The 22,862-nt window shown below is 40.8% G+C and overlaps 1 protein-coding gene across 3 annotated transcripts in view; it reads right to left on the reverse strand.

The window, feature by feature from the left end:
• The window catches only part of BLTP2 (bridge-like lipid transfer protein family member 2), a 115,961-nt gene that overhangs the window by 12,184 nt on the left and 80,915 nt on the right, over nucleotides 1-22,862 (reverse strand). Inside the window, exons 23-37 of one of the 3 annotated variants that reach the window (XM_089693621.1) lie at nucleotides 21,053-21,097; nucleotides 20,724-20,905; nucleotides 17,530-17,824; nucleotides 16,056-16,213; nucleotides 15,439-15,645; nucleotides 14,716-14,815; nucleotides 14,442-14,624; nucleotides 13,509-13,630; nucleotides 12,760-12,915; nucleotides 11,248-11,369; nucleotides 10,675-10,855; nucleotides 9,221-9,307; nucleotides 3,045-3,155; nucleotides 2,483-2,618; nucleotides 2,068-2,198 (exon numbers count right to left, since the gene is read on the reverse strand). In XM_089693621.1, coding sequence (XP_089549747.1) covers nucleotides 2,068-2,198; nucleotides 2,483-2,618; nucleotides 3,045-3,155; nucleotides 9,221-9,307; nucleotides 10,675-10,855; nucleotides 11,248-11,369; nucleotides 12,760-12,915; nucleotides 13,509-13,630; nucleotides 14,442-14,624; nucleotides 14,716-14,815; nucleotides 15,439-15,645; nucleotides 16,056-16,213; nucleotides 17,530-17,824; nucleotides 20,724-20,905; nucleotides 21,053-21,097 — 2,216 coding nt within the window. The remainder of the gene's footprint in view (nucleotides 1-2,067; nucleotides 2,199-2,482; nucleotides 2,619-3,044; nucleotides 3,156-9,220; nucleotides 9,308-10,674; nucleotides 10,856-11,247; nucleotides 11,370-12,759; nucleotides 12,916-13,508; nucleotides 13,631-14,441; nucleotides 14,625-14,715; nucleotides 14,816-15,438; nucleotides 15,646-16,055; nucleotides 16,214-17,529; nucleotides 17,825-20,723; nucleotides 20,906-21,052; nucleotides 21,098-22,862) is intronic. The other 2 variants (XM_089693623.1, XM_089693622.1) reach the window with 2 other exon arrangements.

The following is a 22,862-nucleotide window of genomic DNA, read 5'->3' on the forward strand; positions in this document are numbered from 1 at the left end:
AATGGTAAAAAATTAATTTGGGTACAGTGTTGCATGACCGCGCAATTGTCATTCAAAGTGTGATAGCGCTGAAAGCTGAAAATTGCCCTGGTCAGGAAGGGGGTAAAAGTGTCCGGTCTGGAAGTGGTTAATAGAATAAAACCTTTAGTGTGACACGGTGGAAAGGGTTATATCAGAAATCATACTAACTTCTCTTTGTATAACCTGCAGTACAGTAGACTCATTGTTCTGTGCTGAATGAATACTGATAAGAATGTAGATAATGTATAGATGAGAATGCAGGCTTTTAGTTCACCATGAACAGGTAACAAGGTTGATTTTGGTAGATTTTTGGGATGATGTTCAGTATAGGAGAGCCCACTACCTCCATTTAACTTTCTGGCTCTACACACAAAATCCAAGGATGGCCAAAGAACAGCAGAAATCCTGTTAAAAGCGATGGGTAGAAAAATATTTCCCTATTTTTGAGCAAGCACAAGAACCAGATGCAATATTTGCCCAACAGTTAAGAGTGGAGCACATGCACTACTATCTTTCAGTCACGGGAAGATTATAAGCAAGTTGGAAAATCTTCCTTTGTGATAATATGTGCCAACAATTATCAACCCCTATGAGATCAGAATTAACCCAGTTATGACAAGAGGTGGCCATCCCAAGCTTATGCAATTCTGTTACCAAGAAGGCAAATAATAAACCCTATGCATAACTACTTTAGGCACTTCGACATAAGAGCGATTTTTTGTTACTTTTGCACACATGAAAAATCTGCATTTTTGGCTATAAAATTACTTAGCCCACTGAACAGGATATTTTTTCTAAAAGCAGAGGACCTGTAGAATAAAATGATGGTTGCAATTTTTATAAAAGTAGGTGCAATTTTTTGCCGTACAATATTTGTGCAACTGTTTAGCAAGTGCATATTTTCATGAAAAAATATAATAAAATAAATTTTAGCGCAAAACACAATATCCTATTTTTTTGTAAAATAAAAAATGAAGTGGCATCAAGATGTCAAGTCCTAAAATTGCGCGAGCGTGTGATATTACAAAAAATATGGTACCCAAAAATTTTCATAGGCCATGCTTTAAAAGCCTTTATAGCGCATCGGTTTTTTTGTAAAATAAAAAATGAAGTGGCATCAAGATGTCAAGTCCTAAAATTGCGCGAGCGTGTTGATATTACAAAAAATATGGTACCCAAAAATGTTCATAGGCAATGCTTTAAAAGCCTTTATAGCGCATTGGTTTAGAATTAACTGTGAGCTACAGTACTAGAATTATTGCTCTCACTCTGACGTTCACAGGGATACCTCCCATGTGTGGTGCAATTGTGGTTTATGTACACGTGTGCACCCTGTGCATGTATTTGATTTGTGGGTGTGTGCAGGGCAATGGGGGTTATGTTTAAAATCTTTTGTTTTTTTATTATATTATAATGGCAGTTACTCTTTATGGAGACACTGTGGTCTATTAGACCCAATTTTCTCCTCCCCTCCAGAGCATCCAAACAGGCACAGATCTGCACTGCCTGTACTGTAAAAGTGATTGAATGGTCATACAGACATTCAAAGAGCTGAACTGGTTAAAGGACAATTTCACTTTATGATTACCAACCACTCTACACTTAGTCACCTAAACTACTCTAAGTTGAAGAATTCTCCATCAAGGTTGCTTACCTACATCTATTAGAGGCAGCCTCCTAAGTTGTTTCCATCCAGGCCAATATAAATTTAGTGCCAAGCTGTCCACACTAATGCAGAAACATCCCATAGACCTGAAAGAAACGTAACCCTATGGCAAGAGAAGCAGCCCATTCTAGTCTATGGGACCATAACAGTGCGAGCACATGCAGCAAAACACTTGATTTTTACCAGCTGGAATGGAAAAAACAGAAGGCCACCATCATTGGGGGAGGAAAGTAAGCACCCGGGAAAACTGTTCAGCTAAGGGTAGTTAGGGGGCTAGGGATGGGGATTGGGGCTATAGAATAAGTGAAGCTGACCTTTAAGCAGAGACCTATAGTGTATTGCACAAGACTTTCATGTTCCACATGGTTCTTACGGCATACCTCTGGTGCTTTTCTAAATGATCGTCTGACTCCTGTTGTTCGATTTAAACCCTGTCCAACACCTTTGCCTGGACCAAGAGATACTGTGTCTTCAGTTGCAATGAGTTGCCTTGGTTTCACTACTGGCATCCCTAAGAGAATGGAAAGAAAAACAGTAAGCTTCATGCATATCTTTAAGCAGCAGAAGACTAAAGTACACACATACTATTTACAGAGCCTGCACTTTTTTCAGTGTATATATTCATACAGGTCCACAAAATTTGCAGAACATAACTTCCATCACATCTGCTACCATGTTTGCCCAGCTGACAGTGATCACAGCAGCCCCCAACCCATCACTTCTATAAGACAGGTACCTGTAAAATTAAACAAATGTATTCATTTGAGGTCTATACACTGTCAAAATGGTCCATACCTGTTGTAACAAGTTTTGATTTATCTTCTTCATCCCCAACCTCTTCTTCCTCTACACTGCGTCCTGGGAAGAAAAATCCCATCATTCTGTGGAAAAACTGATGTGTCAGCTGGATGGTGAGAGGCACCACATTCACCTGCAAAGAAAGATATAATTTTGTTATTAGATAAAATAAGGCAGACTGCGAATGCCCATTATAAACACTTTACCCATATCTGATTTCAGGGGATTAAAAAAAAAGAAAACTAGGCAGATACAACACTTGCATTAATAAAAACCTCAAGGAAAAGGAAAGCTAAAGCTGATCATGCTTTGTCTTCATGTTCTGATAAGTACAAGGACACTGGGAATACATGACTGCATTGGGACATTAGCTAATGTTGTGGGTTCTATGTATAAGGCAAAATGCACCATAATACTTTGGAACGCTATCATTAAGGTGGTAGAATATACTTTGTTATTTAGCCCATGAAATTCTCCATTTTGATTTTGGTTGAAACATAAGGAATAAAACTGTACAATAAACCTAATACTACAAAACATAAAAGTAAAAAGACTTTACCTCAAAGTGCTCTTTGACTGAGATGCCACCAACAGGTGGGCGAACTTTGCTGTACAACCTTAGTGCAAGTTGTCTACCAGACTGAGCAGGGCTCTGTGGTCGCAGAGCCACCTGTGTGTGATGAAACAAATCCAAAGCATTGTATTATTAGCAAAAATGATTTATACTTTCTACAGATCTACAGATTTGTAAACCCTATCTTGAAATAAAAACAAAAGCATTAGCTCTGAAGTTAACTGTCAGGAGAGGAGTCCTACAGCACAAAAGCTCTTGACCCCATATCTATATATTCAGAGGTGGGCATTTTCCAGGGTATAACCCACACTTGAAATGGGTGGTTAGAGGGAAAGGAATATGACCTCCCAATGAAAGCAATGCCAATGGAATTATCAATGCCCAGGTCATAGGAATTACACAAGGATTAATAAGAATAACCCATACTTTGTGGCAAGGCTAAATTAAAAAGAAAGTAAACTTTACGACAGTTAGAAATGAAGAAATCCAGACGACGGTGACCCCCGTTTAAGAGGATTCTTTTAGGAGACTATTATAGTTATTTTTGTAGAATGCAACTTCAGCCCAACAAGTTACACATTGGAACATTTGTGTATAAGAATGTATAAAAATGTAATCATTGTGTACTGGTACTGTCTTATCTTGAATTGTTTCACTTATGAATTGTAAAAACTTTAATAAAAACAATTGGAGAAGATATTAAGAGATCATAGCCACTGTTCAGTGTCTTGCCTCTTGGGAGAGACCATAATCTTGCTTGTCTTATGGCCAGTTCACACCAGAATGTTGTGCGGGAAAGGTATATTCCATTCGTGTTTGCCACACCTCATTCAAAACACACTCCTTTTGGGATCCGCTGCAGGTAGCAACATATTGTTAACAGCAGCTCAAATGAAGATTGCAAACACAGTATGTTTGCCTGCATCTGGTCGCATGGTACCGCAGTACAATGTGATTTGGTGCAGTGTGTTTTTGGAAAGTAGTGCATGCACTTTTTTGCGATCCAGTGTGATTTGCAACCTATTCAAATGAACATGCGTGATCATGTGCAATTCAATGTGGTGTGAACTGGCCCTAAAGGAAAATAAATCCTCCAAAGAATTAAATAGAGATTGCAGCACACATTCACACGGGATGAGCTCGACCATTGCACTCCAACAAGTGTAACTGCACTAAAACTGATGCTATATTTTACAGTAGACCTATTCCGATACAAAAATGGAAGCTGCCTCTTCTATCATTATCCTTAGGGCTCATGTACACTGCAGCTGATAAACTCACATTTAGGAACTGTTCAGCGTTTTTTTCAGCAGCCCCTGAACTCACCCTAATGTTTTCCTATGTGTCCATGTACACATCTTCGTTTACAGTAGTTTTTTTGAACACAGAAACCTTGCGTTCAGCAGTCAATTTTTATCAGCGTTTCAAATGCAAAACGCTTGTAAAAGTTGCTAAACGCGGCAAATTGTGTTTATAATAGTTTGCGTTTGAAATTTTTTTTTTAACTTTTCCAGTACCGGATGCCGCCCAGAGCCTTTTTTCATCATGAAAAATGCATGCAAAGCATTTTCAAGGTACTCAAATGGACAAAACACTGACCACAGGATGTCCAACCAAGCTTGTCACACATTGTAATGAAAAATTCACACCTCAGACCTCTCCCACCCTTGGAAACAAAGATATGTTAATGGCCATTCATGCCTCAATTTCCTCATGAAGACCCCCTGCCAGGTGACCTTAATGATTCACTCCTCCAGACACCTTTCCTACCCTTGGAAACAAAAGAAATGTTAATTAGCAACTCACACCTAATTATCTCAAAACATACTGCTGTCTCTGCTTCTACTCTCTGTATTCCTCTGAAACAGTCTGAAATAGTTAATAATTTACTACTTTTCAGTGCACTCTGGGCATTTGGGAGGTTCTCCTGTACTAATCCTTAAAAAACGCTTCTAAACACAAACTTGCATAAACGCGTTATGCAAACGCAGCTAAACAGACGTTTTTTTTAAACTACATTTTCCAGCAGTCAGTTTCCATCGTTCAGAAGTGTCCCGTGTACATGGGGCCTTAAAGTGGAAGAAAAGCCTAAGTCTAACGTTTCTTACAAACATCCACTCTCACACACCTCCTACCCATGCTGCCTAACCTGTATACTTCATTAGTATGCTGCAGTGCAGTCCGAACACTGGAAATGTATGCTTTTTCCAGGTAAATGACTCAAAGACACTGGATCAGTTTGACAGTCAGGCAGTTTCAGAAAAAACAATGCAGCAATGGTAGCTCAAATATATGCCATACACTTTCCCTTTAAAAAAAAAAAAGCTTAAGAAGGTTCAAAATGTCCAGCTGTTTTGTTTCCACTAGAGACCGTTTGATACATTTTTGCACAGGGCATATTTTACCCCAGCTTGCTAGGATAGACAGGGGCCAGTCTTCCCTATGCTGGAGATGTTCAGCAACTGCAGCAGACTTCATGCACATTTTCTAGGAGTGCTCTAGCATTAAGCCCTACTGGCAGGCAGTGTTAACTTGTATTACCTCAGTTACTTCTATTTCTGTACCGTCTTCAACTGAAGTCTGTCTGATGAGTCTGGTTGAGTCAATGGCCATCACTGAAGCAAAAAACATGCTCCTTACTTTACTGTTGTTTTATGCTAGGAAGTTAGTTATTTTGTCATGGAAGAAATCTTCTGCACCAACTCTAGCAGTGTGGAAATCCTTGGTAAATAAAGCAATTCCATTTTAGGCTGCCTACCTAAGTAGTTGGGCCTTTTATCAAGTTTGATAAGGTATGGGGTGGATGGACAGCTTCCTCTGACACTGTCTCTGATTAGGGTATGGTCTGAGTCCTGTATCAGTCACTATCTGTGTTGAGTATGAGCAGGTATGCTGGGTGTATCATGGGCCTTGCCAGTCATGATCTTCAACGAGTCAAAATGTTTTACCCTGTATGTGTATCCATATATTCTGGGTTATTTTTATGTTTCACACATGGTTGTGTTGTGTGGGGTATATTTCTGAAATCTGATGTAATTGTGGGGAGGGATGGTGGGCCTTGGACTACTGTGATGGATATGGTAAAATGCCTATTTGGTTTCCTGTTGAATATATACATTTTTCTATACATTTTATACATATCTACTTTTATACTTTTCATATTTCTAAATATTTTGTATGAATATATATATATATGTGTTGTGTGTATATCTTTTGTCTGCTGGGCTTTGTAGTCCTCCTTAACTCAAAAATGTCTGCTCAGCAACCCCTCCCATCGAGCTGTGAAGATCCTGCTGACTACGCCCTGGATGTATGAGGAAGTAAAGAGTTAATAAGCGACAACCAAGCTTCAAGCATCAAGTTCCTGCCTTCTTCCTGTATTCCAGCCAACCAAGATGTGCCTTTTAGATTGTGACTGTTTTTACATAGCAGTGATGTATACTCCATTGTTCTCTGTGTATAAAAGGTTAGGCACCGCCCTGCAATAAACAGAGATGAGGAAGTAATTGAACTGAGCAGATGTCAGTGTGATTATTTCCGACTGCACGTGCATCCACACCTCAAAATTAGGAGCAGCAGCAGACATCCAAACCTGAACCCGATCGTGGCTCAGAACCATTACACTACCACTTTGTTTGTGAATATCCTACAGTGGGTTACACCTCACTGGTCCTAGTATTTGTTTGCTTTCTGGTGTTAGGCCAGACAATGTTCGTTGCCAACTTTTTTTAAGGCATTTACTTTATTGTTTTCTGTAATACCGCCGTGGATGTGTTTTACTGTCTTGTACTAACTGTTAAACTTAATAAGAAATTTACAAAAAAGAATGTTTAAAATGTCATCTACGAACCCACCAGATCAAAGTGGTTGTAAACAACAATTAAGAGAACGAAGTGTCATTTCTGTCTGTTGTTTCGTTCGTCTTCTATCAGCGTGAGTCACTTCAGACAAGTTTTCCTGACACCAAGAGAAAAAAGGTGACGGGGACCTTCAGTAGATTGACAGGCTCCCCTCTGTTCCTGTGAGCTGTGTGGAGGGTGGGTTTTTCTCTTCCCTCCTATTAGTATTCAATACTCCCCTCATTGAGCTCTGCATTGTGTGATTTAGCTCTCCGCCCCTTTTTCTGGACTCTCAGACAAGCTTTAAAATTCAGCACTTTGAATGGCTGTTAAAAAGAGAAGACTGCAGATAGACAGGTACAACTTATGTAGAAGAATTTGTTTCATCTCTGTGTATCACCTGAGGCCAGTCACATCATTGGATATATGTAAGGGTTTACAACTACTTTAAGCTAAAAGGTTAATGGCTAAGTTCACTTTTTTTTTCTAAATTCTAGCTTCGCTATGTACCAATAAAGCATTAATGTACCTCTTTTGCAAAAAAAAATAAAGAGTTCTGTAATATCTCACACCAGCACTTACCTAGGCATCAGACTGATCTATGGAGACCGTCTCCATTACTTCCTCGATGGACCTTAGGTTGGGGAAGCCAGTATGACACAGGAAGCAGTACACCAGCTGACCTCATTAACACACACCATGCCACTGGCTTCCCCTCCAGGATATGGCTCACACACAGGTGCATGCAAATCTAATGCAGTGATCACCATTCTTACTGAACACTCATTCACTGTTTTTCTTCTCTTACCTTCATCTTTTATAGATCATTTATTTGGCAGAGTCTGCAAGAGCTGAGTGATCAGATAACAGCTTATGTGGATAGAGTTGTAGTATTGAAAACAGGAGACATGTGTCCTGGAAGTCTGTACAGCTCATCATACATTATACAATCTGATTGTACAATCTCCTTTAGCTCTACCATCAACTATTTAGTGCAAGGGTCTGCCTGATTGGATAGATGGTGTGTCCTCCTATTCTATATTTTTGGTAAATCTAAAGGAGATTGTACAATCAGATTGAATAGTGTATGGTCATCTGTATATACCTAAAATGAACTAATCTTACTTTTGACTATTAATTATTAGCAGCATCCCAAACACACAAGCAAACATATTTTGCCACGTGAAAAAAAGAGTGACAAACACAGCAAAACACACAGTGAAAAAACTTTTAAACCGCAACGCGCCAAAATGTCCTATGAGCTACTTTTCCACGTGAAGGGCAACTCATTGAAATCAACGGGCTGCTCTTTGTGTGTTGGGGGAAAAAAATTAGCAAAGAAAACGTGTGCTCCCACTACACTAGGTAGGAATGGGACCTGAAAATGAAATTGCTGTATTTACACAAGAACAATGAGGCTCTGTTCACATCTGTGTGCTTCCAAATGCATGGCAAACTGCACAAAAAGAGCGTGCTTTGCCATATACGTTTCAGAAACACGCTGAAAATATGTATCATGTTCGTGCTGTCAATACATGTTAAAGGCGCCAAAAACTGCGGTAAAAATGCACCATGCTCCGCTCCAAAAAAGCTTCTCTATGGTGATTGTTGCGTGCAGGGCAGTGAATGGTGAATGGTCTGCCCTATGATCTGCCCTATGAGTGATGAGTGAAAACGCTCTAAAATACCCCAAAAAAATAAATGCATGAGTTTTTGCTCTATGGAGATGCGAACAGGGCCTGACAGATGAGTGTCTCCATCCACTCCCTCCTATATATTTGTATAAAGCTGGCAATAGTTATGCAATCTGATTGTACAATCTTTGTACCATATCCTTTAGATTTACCTGAACTATGGAACAGGAGACAGCTGAACAATTCATTCAATCTGTATCAACTCTTGCATGCTCTTGCACTACATAGCTGATAGGAGATCTATAGAAGATTGTACAATCAGATTGTATAGAAAGTGGGTGGAAGGTAGTATTGTAATGAGGGAGGTGTGGTCCAGTGTGGTAAACACGTCCTATCACGCAATATTGTGTGATGCAACAATGAAGTGAATGCTTCTGGGAGATGACCTACAGGAAGTGAATGCTGAGAGATGATCTACAGGAAGTGATGGAAACTGAAAACCATTTTAAAAATTCAAATAAACAGACTAGATTTTTAAACCTCCTGTGGATAAGGTAAGTGAGAGATAAGCACATTGGGATGACTGGGCCTGAAATGTATTTAGAAAATGCTTCTATTAATTATGAAAAGGGAAATTCTGCCCAAAAAAGTGAACTTGGCCTTTAATGAGCAGGCCTGAGGTCCTTACCTTGTAAACTGCATTGGGTAGCAGATTGTTCATGGTGAACCAGCCCAGCTCCAAGAGATGCTCAGCTGTATCATCAGACTTATTTACCTAAAAAACCAAAGCATTTTGTTTATCTGGGCAGACACAGAGCTACATATTACTCAATGTTCTATGAAACTCCTAACCCAGCACCACCCTGGTGCTCTACTACCTGTAAGGAGAACAATAACTTTGTGATTCGAAAAACAAGGAAACATGGACGGGGTAAGACACATGCACATTGATGTGAGAGCGCAGGAAGAAGCCAGAAAGAGGCCTTAATAGGTCCTGGGAAAAACTAATTGGTAAGAGCACAACCCAACAGAGAAAACCCTGGGCAAGGTAAACTGTCTCATAGGCTGGGCTAATTTTTGTACTGTTATTTTTCAAACTGGCAGCGCTTTTAATTCACAGTGCCTATATCCTTCAATATATGAAAAGGAAAATTATGAACGTAGATGGCAATATATTATAATTATTACCTTAATTCCTGAGAAACACTGAAAATTCATACTAGTCTAAGTTGTAGAAGTGGCCACATTTAATTACTTAGCACTTTCATTATGTTAGGTTGATGCTGGTCATCAAAAAGACAGCCAGAAAGCCATCTATCTGCCAAGTTAAGAGTCAAGTTCACCTTTACAAAAAATAATAAATGCACATATTTTTGCAGATTAAAAAATTGTGAATTTATTAATTTTTAAAACAGGCACCTGCAAAGTATTGCACTCATGATTAGAAGGTTGCAGGTGCAATATCAGGCTCCTGCACACACTGCCTACACCTCTGTTGCCCGTACCTCTGTATGGGCTGTCATTTTGTAGAGCTGTAGGCAGTGTCAATCAACTACGGGGGTGCTGATCAGTGCGTCCGCAGTTCATTCAAACTACGAGTCCATCTGCTGCGTCATACACAGGAATCTGTCAATGAATGATGTGACTGTGTGGGTGGAACCCCGCACAGCTGCTCTACTTTTAAAAAGTGACAGAAGGTGCAGGGAGAAGAACCCCTGCCCACTGTCACACTGAAGGGGGGAAGAGGGGGCAGGAGCTGGAATAGGTTACAAGTTATAACTTTTACGTCCTACTTACAAAACCTTAAAAGATAGAGAAGAGGGTACTTAATTCCTTCCCTCCCGCCCCATATCCCTTTAAAAGGTTCTGAACACCCAGTGGGGCAGGAAGGATTGGCGATCATGTGACCATTGTGATTTCCTGCCACAGTGGTCACATCATCTGGAGCCAGTTCCATCGGCTACCAATCATTAGTGGGGACCGAGAATGGTCTTCGACAGCTCGGTCTCTGCAGTGAGCGTGCTCTCATCACAGAAACACGGGTCTCCCAGTGAGATATGCAGCATATGAGCGTTACGTCCACCCTTTTTCCACCGCATATATGTGTTACACAGACAATAACGGGTTAACGTTTGCTCTAACCTTGCTATACAGGAACCTCTGCAGCTCCAACTCTGCAATGCCAAGCTGTCCATCCTGCTCAGTGAGGCGCCACCGTGCCTGTGCAAAATAGAATTCTGTGCGACGAACCACGCTTACATCTTCTGGCTGTTTACGCAACTCCATTTTGTTTGCTCTTTGCAGCTGGAAGTCTTTGAAACACCTAAAATATAACCCACCATTATTTAACCTAAATAGAAATAGAGTTGCTATTTCAATTTTTATTGCTATTAAAAATAGTAAGAAGGGACATTTTATTAATACTGCAAGTCATTTGGTTATGCACATTTCTGTATTGCACCCCATAAAATGTTAATAGAAAGGGCATTCTTGTGAACTTTACTAAAGTATACTAGCGGGAGAATCAGTGTCAGCTTACGTTTAACACACAAACAGAAGCAGGTCACTTGTCTTTTAAAATAGAATAGGCTGTACTCTGTAACTACAAAGGTTGGGATAATGGACTGACAAATATGGTTTCAAATGTTCCCTTGAATGCCTAAAAGATGCTATAAAACACAGAAACCTTGTCCAGACCTGCTTGTTCAAAATTACCTAATAAGGATGTTCAGCTCTTCACTCTTCTGCTGCAAGTCCATCTTCTCTTGGCAAAGCTGAGTCTGAAGCTTTTGGTGCTGTTCATGCAGCATATCATTCTTACTCTCATCATGCAGCCGCTGAAACAGAACACATATTTTAATTTTTAGTTACTATTATGGAGGATGCACTTTATTGCACTGGCAGACGACTGATTTCATATGTTGATGATCAACAAGTATCATAAGTGCAGTTCAAGCATCATATGCCCACCTAATATTTCAAATAAAACTGAAAATGAGAATTTTTTTTTGGGATTCATATCTGCAAAAGGTGGATAAAGTAGCAGCCCTGGAGACATTTTTGCAAAATAGAATATTCCAAGGCTATGTCTAGCTCCCTTATGACCAAAGCATTTAGTGCCTCTAAGGCAGAGGAAGGCACTTTTTTATGAAAAAGCAGCAGTTAGGTTAACTCTGCTTTTCAGTTTTCATTGTCATACGAGAGTGATCAGCAATGGAAAGTGCTTATCTGTGGCTCCCAACCCCTGTAACTACAACAGTTAGTACAAGTAGTCACAGCAAGTGTACAGTGCATGCAAAAAATGCAGATGTTTTTTCACATACCCTCTAGTACCCTAAGCTGGCCATACATGGATTTAAATTTGGTTAGTTCAGCAACGCACGTTCAATTTATTGATCGACTTTTCACGAACTGGCTTGTTTGAAAATTTCTGCTTGAGTGGCGCATGCAGCCTATTGATCAGTAAACTTTGCCAGCAGGACAGTCTTGTGTCAGAATACAAACACAAAGCACAGAGGATTTCCCCATCCTCCTCGAATGTGTGGATGGGAAATTTGGCCAAGTTTTTTTTTTGTTTAGCTGGCTGGTTAGCCTTTCACTCATCTCAGCAAAATAATGGTTTTGGATAGAGCAGGGAAGGGTAGGGCCCCTGCAAGGTTTTTATTTCCATTTCAATTGTTCCCTGAACATCCTCTGAGTACAGGAAGTGATAAGAAAGCTCCCTAACAGAGTAAAAAAAAAAAGCAAAACACGCGTTTATTGTGTGAGAAGGGGTAGAATGTTTGATGTTTTTAATGCTGTCTCTGCCTTCTTGTCCTGATGAAAACTGTACGCTCTGAATGTTTTTGCATGGTGATACAGAAAGAAACAAAAAATTGCTGAAAATTAGAACTCTTATTCACTCTATCCAAATCTGAAAAAAAATAATTTGTGCCTTTGAGCACATAAATTGGCAATAGGAAATATTTGTCCATACCATGGGATGTTTTCCAGGTGGTTTGGGCCAAGAACTCCAACACTATTATTATTCAGTAAGGGCACTCTTCACAAGTTTGGACCAGCAGGGAGGTGATGGGGGCTGAATTGTTGTTTTTCATGAGTTTTGGAACACTACACATTTATTTCCTACTGCCAGTTTACATTTAAGCTGAGAAGTATGCTTTAAGATAGTTTCCAGTAAACACAACTTGATAATTGTGTTCCACGGTAACAAATAATGATTTTAACCTTCATTATAGAGTACATCTGCTTCTCCAGCAGGCGGATTTGCAGGACATGTTGTCGTACAGCTTCCTGGAGGTGCAAGATACTGCTGCGCTGCTCCTCGGGGTTACTGGAGATCTCCAGCTGAAAACGCACTCTCTGTTTTTTCTCACTGTGCTCCTAAGGGTGGTGAGAAAACAAGACCGAATGATACCACTGCATTCATTTATATTCATACAGACATTTGAGACTCTGCACAAGAGCAGAGTCTCTCTCTCCTCACTGGCTCAGACACAGCAGCAGGAGCCATTGGCTTCTGCTGCTGTCAATCACAATCAGTGAGGAGGGAATGGGGCGTAGGGCCGAGCCACGTTCTGTGTGTCTTATGCACACACAAAGCTGGCTTGGAAGCGAGCACATACGAGTGCCTCCATGGCAAGTGGCTTGCTATGGGGGCACTCAGTGGGAGGGGAGGAGGAGCCAACAGTGCCAGCGGAGACCTGAGCAGAGGAGGAGCATGTCTGCTCTGTGCAAAACTGTTACACAGCAGGTAAGAAATATTTGTTTATTTTTTTTAAAAGAACATTTGTACCTTTAGAATCACTTTAGGTGTACGCAGTTTCAATTTTTCAAAGTTTGTTTGTTCCAAGCTAGCAAACATGTCCATTCCTTAACTGGGTTTACTTGGAACAGTTACTGCCATGATGTGCAGGGAGGAAATGCTTTACAAAGCCATCATCATGGGCTCTAATATTAATAACAAAAACACACACCTTACGCTTTGGCTCCACATGTAGAAGCAAGTTGTTAACTATGTCCAGGATCATGGCATACTGTGCTGGATTTGTGGAGATCTCCAGATGCTGGTGTTTGAGGGTAAATGTATCTGCAGCAGCTAAACATAACACATTAACACAGTTTTTGGTTGCACACATTATACATCATATATCACATACTAGCACAGACAAACAAAATGGGTCCATTTGTTTTGAAAAAATGGCAATGCTGGTAGGTAATAACATAAATATAACTCTACTAAACTGTAAGTTTTATGCCTGCAACAAAGATATATACATTACACTTGCTGGTTACTATCTCTGAACTTTGCCTCCGAAAAAGAAATTAAACATCGGAGGAACAGATTTTTTTTTTGGTTTGGTCTTCCTCTAGAATAAAGTTAAAGGAGTTGTGAGAGGATAAACTTGATGGACATTGGTCTTTTTTCAACTACATCTGTCCTACAGCTGCTATGGAAGCTCAGAAACTGTTAGAAAAACCGCAAAAGACAGATCTCCCCTGTCTCTTGTGGAGGTGGGAGGAGCTATATTCATCCGTGTCTGCATCTGCTTATGAGCGAATGATAAAATAAGTCCATTATATCTAGCCTGAGGAATGGAAATCATTTCTTACACTTTGGATGTGCAAAACATAACATGGCATCACAGAAGAGATGGATCCTGGAGCTAAAGAATTCTCTCAGCAACAATCACAATTCTCTGAAAGATCTTCCCCTTTTGGTTGATGTAATTCTGTTGATTGCACTTTATAAAACAACCATTCAGTAGATAAATAAAATTTGGAAATCTGGAAACATGACAACCTTCTAATCACGCTCTCTTGAAATCATAACACAACACAAAACACTGGCTGTTTCCAAAGAACTGAAATGTAGTACCTTAGATTCGCACAGCAAATTTAAAACATACCTTCTTGTCCTTTAAGCAAGTCTTCCTTCTCTGGGTGTAAAGGTGTTGGGGGTGGTTTAATCTGCAAAGCCAGCTCTGGGTCAATATCATGACTATAGCTGATGTAATACATATGGCAATTACAGCGGGAGATTATTCTCTGGACCTGTTGGTTTTGCTGGGCCTCTGTCGGCTGACTGCAGTCTGTTACATGGACAGACAAACAGATGAAATTGATTCCAATCAATATTTAATTTTATGACATAGCAATAAAAAGTACTAATACGGTTCTGACCTGTAGTTGTGTTGACCATGCCTCCAACAGCCTGACCACTCTCCATCAACTCTTGCACAGTGTCCAGATTCCTGTGACGATGTTCCTCAATGTTTTTGACCTAAAGGGAATGAGTGGATACAAAATTTTCCATCGACAGCGAAAAGCTACAAATAACTAGGCTGCGCAACAAAAGCTATACATCACAGAAATCATATTGATGAACCAAAAACAACTGGTTCTACAACTCTTGGTCTTAGTTATCAATGGGACTTTAATAAGAATTGCCTGCTCTACAGCAATCGATCCTATTTAAAAAGAAATAAATTGGAAACTTTGACTGAATACCAAGGGGCAATACAGATGGCACTTGTTGACAAGTTGATATATTAAGTAATTGTAAGCATCTATAAAAAAGATTCCAATTTTTACATCACTGTTAGAACAATAAAAAGATAGTAGCTTTTAACATACTTAAGAACAGGGGCGGACTGACCATTTGGAAACTCAGGCACCGCCTGAGGACCCGGGGTTAGTAGGGGGCCCCATGAGATGCCCCTTGTACCTTTTTCATAGGCTTTTTTGAGTTTGGGCAAGGACACAGGGGCCCCATGCTCCCCTATTGCCCAGGGGCCCCATGAGTTGTCAGTCTGCCCCTGCTTAAGACAGAGATCCAACCTATAATGTAAATATCAAATGAAATTAATGCTCACAAGTAAAATGTTATCTAGAACAAAGACTTACCTCCAGCCAGCGCTGTCCAGCTTCTCCCTCACTTGGGCTGCTCTCAGTAGTAGCAAAGTACTGCATGCTGTCGAGCTGGCAGGTCCAAGATGTTTTCTGCTTTAGGGTGTCTCCATACCAGGATGGGTGGTGCTGGCACTGCAAAAGTTGGGCTTTTGCTGCAGACACAATCACACAGCCTTCTGTCTCAGCTCCTCGAAGCACCATCTGCAGACCCAAAAGTGGGACATGTATAAGAACATGGAAAGCAAGATTTCTTTTATGGTAAATGTAAATGGTGGAATGTGGTTTCGAGATCATCAGGTTTCACTGAGTTGAGACCAGTACCTTCAACTCAAGTTTTATGAATAGGTCAAAATAATAAGTTGATGATTGGTAATTGGATGCTTAGGCCTCCAGCACTAACATGGGAGCTGAAAGAATCTTTAGCTCCAATACAGGGCTTTGTCTCACTCCCGGTGGCCAAGTGGAGCATCATGGGAAAAAACAAGTATATACAGCTGGGGCGGGTGGCAATTAAGTGCACACGTTGCTTTAAGCTTGTTCTATAGTTCATTCTTTTTCTACATGTCCGGTTTACAGCTCTATAAAGGATAAATTCAGCAATACACCATTACCTGACAGTTTACCAGCTCAATAAGCCAGTTGTGATTATAGATGTCTGTGTCCTGACAGGCAGCTTTTCCACACAACTGCTCACTCACACCAGACTCCTCTTCAGTAAAAACGACAAATTTATCAGTTTCCTCAATCAACTTCTGTAGCATGTCAGCTCCTAAAGAAGGATGAGGATAGAAAAGTATAAACATACAAGCAGCAACTGAGTCAAAGCTAAGTGGAAGCCTATACTTATTACTTTTATGTATTAAGTATCACATTTGTCTGCAGTGATCGTGCATTGGGCAGAAACAGACCACACACTAAAATTGTGAATGGGGGGGGGGGCACATGATTTTAAAGGATAAGTTCACCTTTTGTAGCATGTTACACCCATGTTTAGGGTGTACCATGTTACACATGCACTAACCTCTGCTCCCGAGTCCCCGTTTTGACAGTGAGTGGGGATCTTCTAAATAAAAAAAAAAAAAAAAATGTGGCCGTGCAGGGCTCTGCGCCCGCCCCGCTGTGTCATTCATTTATAGTGTTCTGTGAATGTGAAAACTACAAGTATCAACAGCCATTACGGCTGTCAGCTTGCAGTTCTTAATGAACTACCAGGGCACTATTCAGCACTCTTGATAGTCCATTCATTCTACCTGTCAGAGTGTAACTACTTGCCCGTATTGGCGGTACAGGCAGACAGATACACAGACAGTATGCAGCTCTTTGGCTTTATACCCACGATCCGCTGATCATGGGTGCAATGCTTTACAAGCTCCTAACAAAAAAAAAAGACTCTGCAAAAAAAATGTGCATTTATTATTTTTTTTGTAAAGGCAAACTTATCCTTTATTGTATTTAAGTACAAATGCAGCAATAGCCAATTTTTGAGGAGAGAATGGGGTGCTGTGCTATGAAACTCTATTACTCACCAGATTATTTTGGAGAGGCAGGGATACCCCAAAGGCTACGATTTTACATCCCACCGTGGGCGTGACACCAATGGATTTACATCATGCCATTCTGTCATCCAAGCTCATTTTAAAATCTTAATATATACCCTTGGAGAATCCAGCAGGAAGCAAATACTCTATAGCACAGCATAAGCAATATACTACGACTCTGTTAGGGGGATGTCAAGCGATTGAAACTAATGCTGTTGAAAGCACCAAAGTATTCAGAAGCCAGATTACTAAATTTAATACCATTTCCAAAGAAACAAGTTATCAGTTTTGGAATGACTTACCCTTTTATGTGCTCTGGAGAAAGCAGCACACTTAATGTTTGCTGCAAGTTGGCAATCAAACCAATAGGATAAGGTTAAAAAAAAAATAAAAAAGGTCACCCTATTTGCAGATATTTACCTCTGGACACAGAAAAATATTTTTATGGCCCAAATATATATTTATAAACTGTAAATGCACAAATTTTAACAACTCATAAGAGACAACCTAGCAATTTTGGTGTGAAAGCTCCAGTAACATCTCCTACCTCCAGATAGAGATCTCTCACTCCTTCCAGTAACTACAGGTGGTGTGGCATGCTTTGGAGAAGGAAAGTTGCGTGAGGAGCTGCGTTTCAGCTTCTTAGCCTGCAACTGGGCATCAATTTTGAGTCCTTTCAAGGCCTCTGTGGAGAGATTTCGCTTCAGGACTGCTGCTTTCTTATAGCCATCATAAAGACCAAAAGCTATGTCTCTGTTAAGAGTTGTCCAAGAAGCCCTGAGGTCAACCAGATGCAGCCGGTGGGTGTAGATGGCATTCTCTTCACCAGTAGGAGACAGTTCCTGTTAATCAGCCGTTTGAAAAACATGGTGAAACGGAGAAAATGGGTTCTGTATATGCAAGTCTAAATTTTCTCTATAACTGTACTATAAAACAATGTTAATAAAGTTCTGTGTTGATAGGTTTTGGCCTTATGTCAATGCCATCAGACTTCTAAAATTCAGAATTAATTCTCATCAATTTGTTTGGGAATACAAAACATGTTTGCTGTGAACAAAAGACTGCTGCCAAATGCCCTAAAACCATGTGCTATGTACTAAATATTCAGCGAGATTGGACACCAGCAAACAAAAAACTGTAAGCCAGCCTAGGATAACCCCTCCTACAAGTAGCATGCCTCAGTTTTGTACTTAAAGCTGAGCTCCACCCAAAAAGGGAAGTTCCACTTTAAGCCTTTGTCCCCCACTCCCCATTAAGGATTGGCACCTTTGGGGAGTGGGTTCCCGAAGTTGACAGGTACCCACTCGCACTTTTGCTGCGATCGCCTAAGTGATCGGAAGCGGTAGTTGTCCCCCCCCTCCCTCCCCAGTCTTCTGGGACACGTGACAGATCCCAGAAGACTTCGGGGCCATTCACAAAGTGCAGCACTTCTCACATATGTGCAGTGCCGGGTGCCCACACTGAAGATGCTGGCCCCAGGAAGAGAAAACAGCTGGTGAAACCAGCGTTGGTGAGGACGCCGTTGGACCGAGGGACAAGTAAGTGTCTGTATTTTAAAAGTCAGCAGCTACAGTTTTTGTAGCTGCTTTTTTTTTTTTTGCAGGTGGAACTCCGCTTTAAATAGAACCTAATCAGACATAGTGTGATAAAGTAAAGGTCACAGAGAGGATTGGATGAAGGGTGCGGCCCGCCAGCGAGAACTGAGCTCTGAAAAGGACTTTCAACCACTTAAATGGTTGGGTCCTTAACCCCTTGACGCCGCCTCCCGGCCCTTTAAGAGATTCTGACGCCGGGAGGCGGGGCGGTGGGGGCGTGGTTTAGGAATCATGTGACCGCCGTGATGACGCGTCACGGCGGTCACATGATGGGGAAAGGTCCCGTTCGAAAGAGCGGAGCGGAACCTTTCCGTGAGTACTACACATGTGTGCTGGGAGCGCGCAGGGCGCGCGCTCCCAGCACATATGTATTTAGTTCCATGGACGCAAATGTGCGGCCGCTCGGCGTCTAGGCCCAGACGCCGGGAGGCCGCACATTTGCGTGCGGCCGGCGCAAAGGGGTTAAAGACAGATGGATCTTCCACCACAATGGTAAAAGCCCTGTTAAGACGGGACACTGCAGATCCACAGTGGGACCACTTCTGCACAAAATCCTCACTAAAAGGATACAAGGCTAATAAGTGTTAATAGGAAGCAAACAGCTTGTCGTGATGCTTTCAATATCCACAGAGAAATAATTGGAAAAGCAGGTGTAAATGGAAAGTCTTCGTGGCCTTAGTTTTAAGGCACCCAAGGCTGGAAACAGCACTGGTAGAAGCAACAGGCTAAACCTTTAGGCCCCTTTCACACTGGTGCGCTTTTGCAACACTTTTCCAGGGTAGACAAAAGCACATGAAAACTTTTCCAAATTAAATGCTATGTAACGGTTCAAACTGCAGGTGCGGTGCACTTTGAAACATCCTGCATGCTGCATCTTTGGCACAGTTTTTCAAAAGTGTACCGAAAAGGCACCTTTGGGAGCACATCAAAAGAACTGACTGACTCCTCAGAGGCAAGCTCACCACCCTAATCCTAGGATTCAGATATAGAATCTGCAGGAGAGAACTTGAAAGCCTGCTTGTGGCTTCTGCAATCAAAATCAGAAAATAGCTGTATAACCTGGGCATAAAATCTTGCATGACCACACTAAAAACCTCAGTCAAGAGGAGAGCGGACCCAACCACTTCAGACATAGCCAAACAGAACTCAAAGGACAGAAAGGTCTCTAAGACCACACGATAACATGATTCCTGCCTGCAGAAGTTGGCACCATCAGAAGACACACTGTAAGCAGGCCTAGATGCCTTAGTAGAATGTAAGGCTGCTGCCCTGTGTTTAAAATCATATTGTGACTATGTGGTGGTAAAGACTCAGGTGAAGAGGCAAGGCCTAGGCAAGAAAGGAAGTTTGGACCACACATGACACTCCACCTACCGCATGACGTCAGTGCTTAGTCCCACAGTGTTAACCCTTTCTGCAGCAAAATCAGTGGGAAATAAAGGCAACCAGCGGCCCAAGTAAGGCTACTTTTTAGGGTTTCTTTCCCCAAATATGTTTATTCAGTTATAACAAGATAACAAAATACCAGGCTTTAAAGGACTGTATAGGTTTAGTCACAATAAAGGCTACTTTTTGTTTTTGCCAGGTTAACTGCCTCCGGTAGGTGGCAGATAACTCTAAGGCATGAGACTTCCTGTGTCCTTCAATCGACAAGTTGGATGTAGATTTTTATTTTACCAAAAGTGAAAAGTTGTTTTAAATCAATGACTAAACATACTGTATAATTAGGCATTATTATCCAAAACCCTGATTAAGGCTAGGTTCACACCTATGCAGTTTGCATTTGATCCATTTCTGCAGTGCTTTTTGCGGTGCGTTTTTTTTTTTTTTGTTCAACTCGTTGCTGGGCAGAATAAAATGCAAAACGCATCAAAAACGCACTTACATGCTTTTCTGCAGCATCTATATTGAAGTATATAGAACCAAAAACACAACATTTTGCATTTAAAGAAATCCCTTTTAAAAAAAAAAAGAAAAAAAAAAAAACGCACCGGGTGAAAATGCAGAGATGTGAACCAGTCCCATAGGAAATCATGTTAAATGGACTGCTGTGTGTTTCTGCAAAATGCAGCAGAAAACGCATAGGTGTGAACCTAGACTAAGACAAAGCATATTGTTAGGTGCACATTATGTTAGTCAACCCTACCTGTCTGTCATAGCTCAGTGATGAAAGACTGAGCAGATGGGTTTTCTGTACCAGGTTGTCAAGCTGGTGATCTGCATTCTCATCACAGGCAGAGGCCATAAGATGTACAGTGACAAGGTTGAGTTTGCTGGTCATTTGAGGTACACTCCACTCTGAGATGAGGCGACGCATCACTGTACCAGCTAAGGTGATAAGGATATAAAATCAGTAAATAAAGAGCCAAAGATTATTTTTAGCCGATAAACTGCATACTCTGGAACTCTGAAAAAGCAATAACCAATTAAAAAATGTAGATGAAATTCATATTATTCTAAACAAAGACAATTTACCCAAACAGACCATCACTTGAACAGCTAATGTGTGATTAATGGCATCTATGGAGTGAAATAATGCACAAACATCAAGTACAAAGCAATACATACATTTTAGTTTGGAATTGATGTCCACATTCGTCAGAATCAGTGAAAAGAGAAACATAGTCACGCAAATTAATACAGCATTCCATATTCAAACATCAAACATGATAAGACATTATCAAATGTTACTTCCTATTAATTATTTGTTGAAACTAGGTCAGACACTTACCCTTAATAAGCACCGCAAATTGAAGAAATTTTAGTAAAAAACAGCAACCAATCTGAATTTTCAATTTCAAGTTACTAAAGTCAGAAGACTGACAGATGAATTCCTACTGACCGCTGTTTGTTACTGCACATTGTTCCTGAATAAGCCCCTGGACTTTAGAGGGTGGCTAAGTATGCAGACACCCTGGGGTTTATTTACTAAAGCTGGAGAGTCCAAAATCAGACTCCCTTCTGCATAGAAACCAATCAGCTTCCAGGTTTCATTGCCAAAGCTTCATTGAACAAGCTGAGGTTAGAAGCCGATTGGTTTCTATGCAGAAGGGAGTCTGATTTTGGACTCTCCAGCTTTAGTAAATAAACCCCAATGTGACTGACAAAGTTCATAGATAAAATAGAGGGCACTGTCACAAATGTCACCAGTGTTTGCATATACTGTATTTATTAGAAAGAGATGGGAGGCATCCTCTTTACTCAGTGAAGGAGAATTTTGTATTGCATTGTACATTTTACAAGCTAACCACCAGATGTAATCTATAGGCAGCAACTGATCAGTAACCTCAAGTAAAGGAAAAATGTGATATACAGTCATGTGAAAATTAAAGCACAACCCATGAAAATTGTTGACATTTTCAACATATTTGACCTGGTAAACATATCTCTTTATATAAACAGGACCTACAGATAAAGGTGATAAACTTTAATAAGAACACAAATATATTTTGCCTTTTGAATAAATTATTCAACAAAAATATCAATAGCTGTAATTGAGTACTGTGGAAAAATTAAGTACTCCTTTGCCATCAAAAACTGGTATTGAACTCTTAAGCAAAATTGTCTCTTTGTAGCTATTTTTTAGGTGCAGGCACTTTGACCCAACTATTGCAAAAGTTACCTGAAAACTCCACAATGAAATTTTGTGGTCCTTGGAAGAGTTCTTTTAGTAACATAAGATCAACTCCTTGGTTACATTTGGTAGGCTGGCCAGTTCTGGACAAATTAGAAGTTATCTGAATGCTATGCTACTTGTAGATTATTTTACTTAAAGCAGAGTTCCACTCACTCTGTAAAAAAAATAAAAGTCAGCAGCTACAAAAACTGCCTCTCACCTGTCCCACGATCCTGCAGTGCCCCCGCCGCAGCCCGTTTCACCGGCCGTCCTGTATTCCAGGCGCCGGCATCTTTGGTCTGGGCACCCGGCTGTGACAGCTTGCAGCTTCACAGCCGGGTGCCTACTTCACATGCGCTTCATGAATGGCCATGTTGTCTTCTGGGACCTGTCACATGTCCCACAAAACTACAGGGAGGGAGGGTAGGACAACTTCCACTTCCGATCGCCTAGGCGACAGCAGCGGAAGTGGGAGCGGGTACCTGTCAATTTCAGGTACCTGCTCCCCCCCACTCCCCGAAGGTGCCAATCCTTAATGGGGAGTTGAGGACCAATCTTTAAAGTGGAACTTCCCATTTTGGGTGGAACTCTGTTTTAAGGTGGAATTGATTGATTTTCTCTTATTTGGCAGTCCTTTTAAATTACTTGCCAGACTCACAGGCATCCACA

The sequence above is a fragment of the Staurois parvus genome, unplaced genomic scaffold (assembly GCF_062004578.1).
Source record: "Staurois parvus isolate SC_StPar_1 unplaced genomic scaffold, SC_StPar_1.0 ptg000635l, whole genome shotgun sequence".
Classification (NCBI taxonomy): domain Eukaryota; kingdom Metazoa; phylum Chordata; class Amphibia; order Anura; family Ranidae; genus Staurois; species Staurois parvus.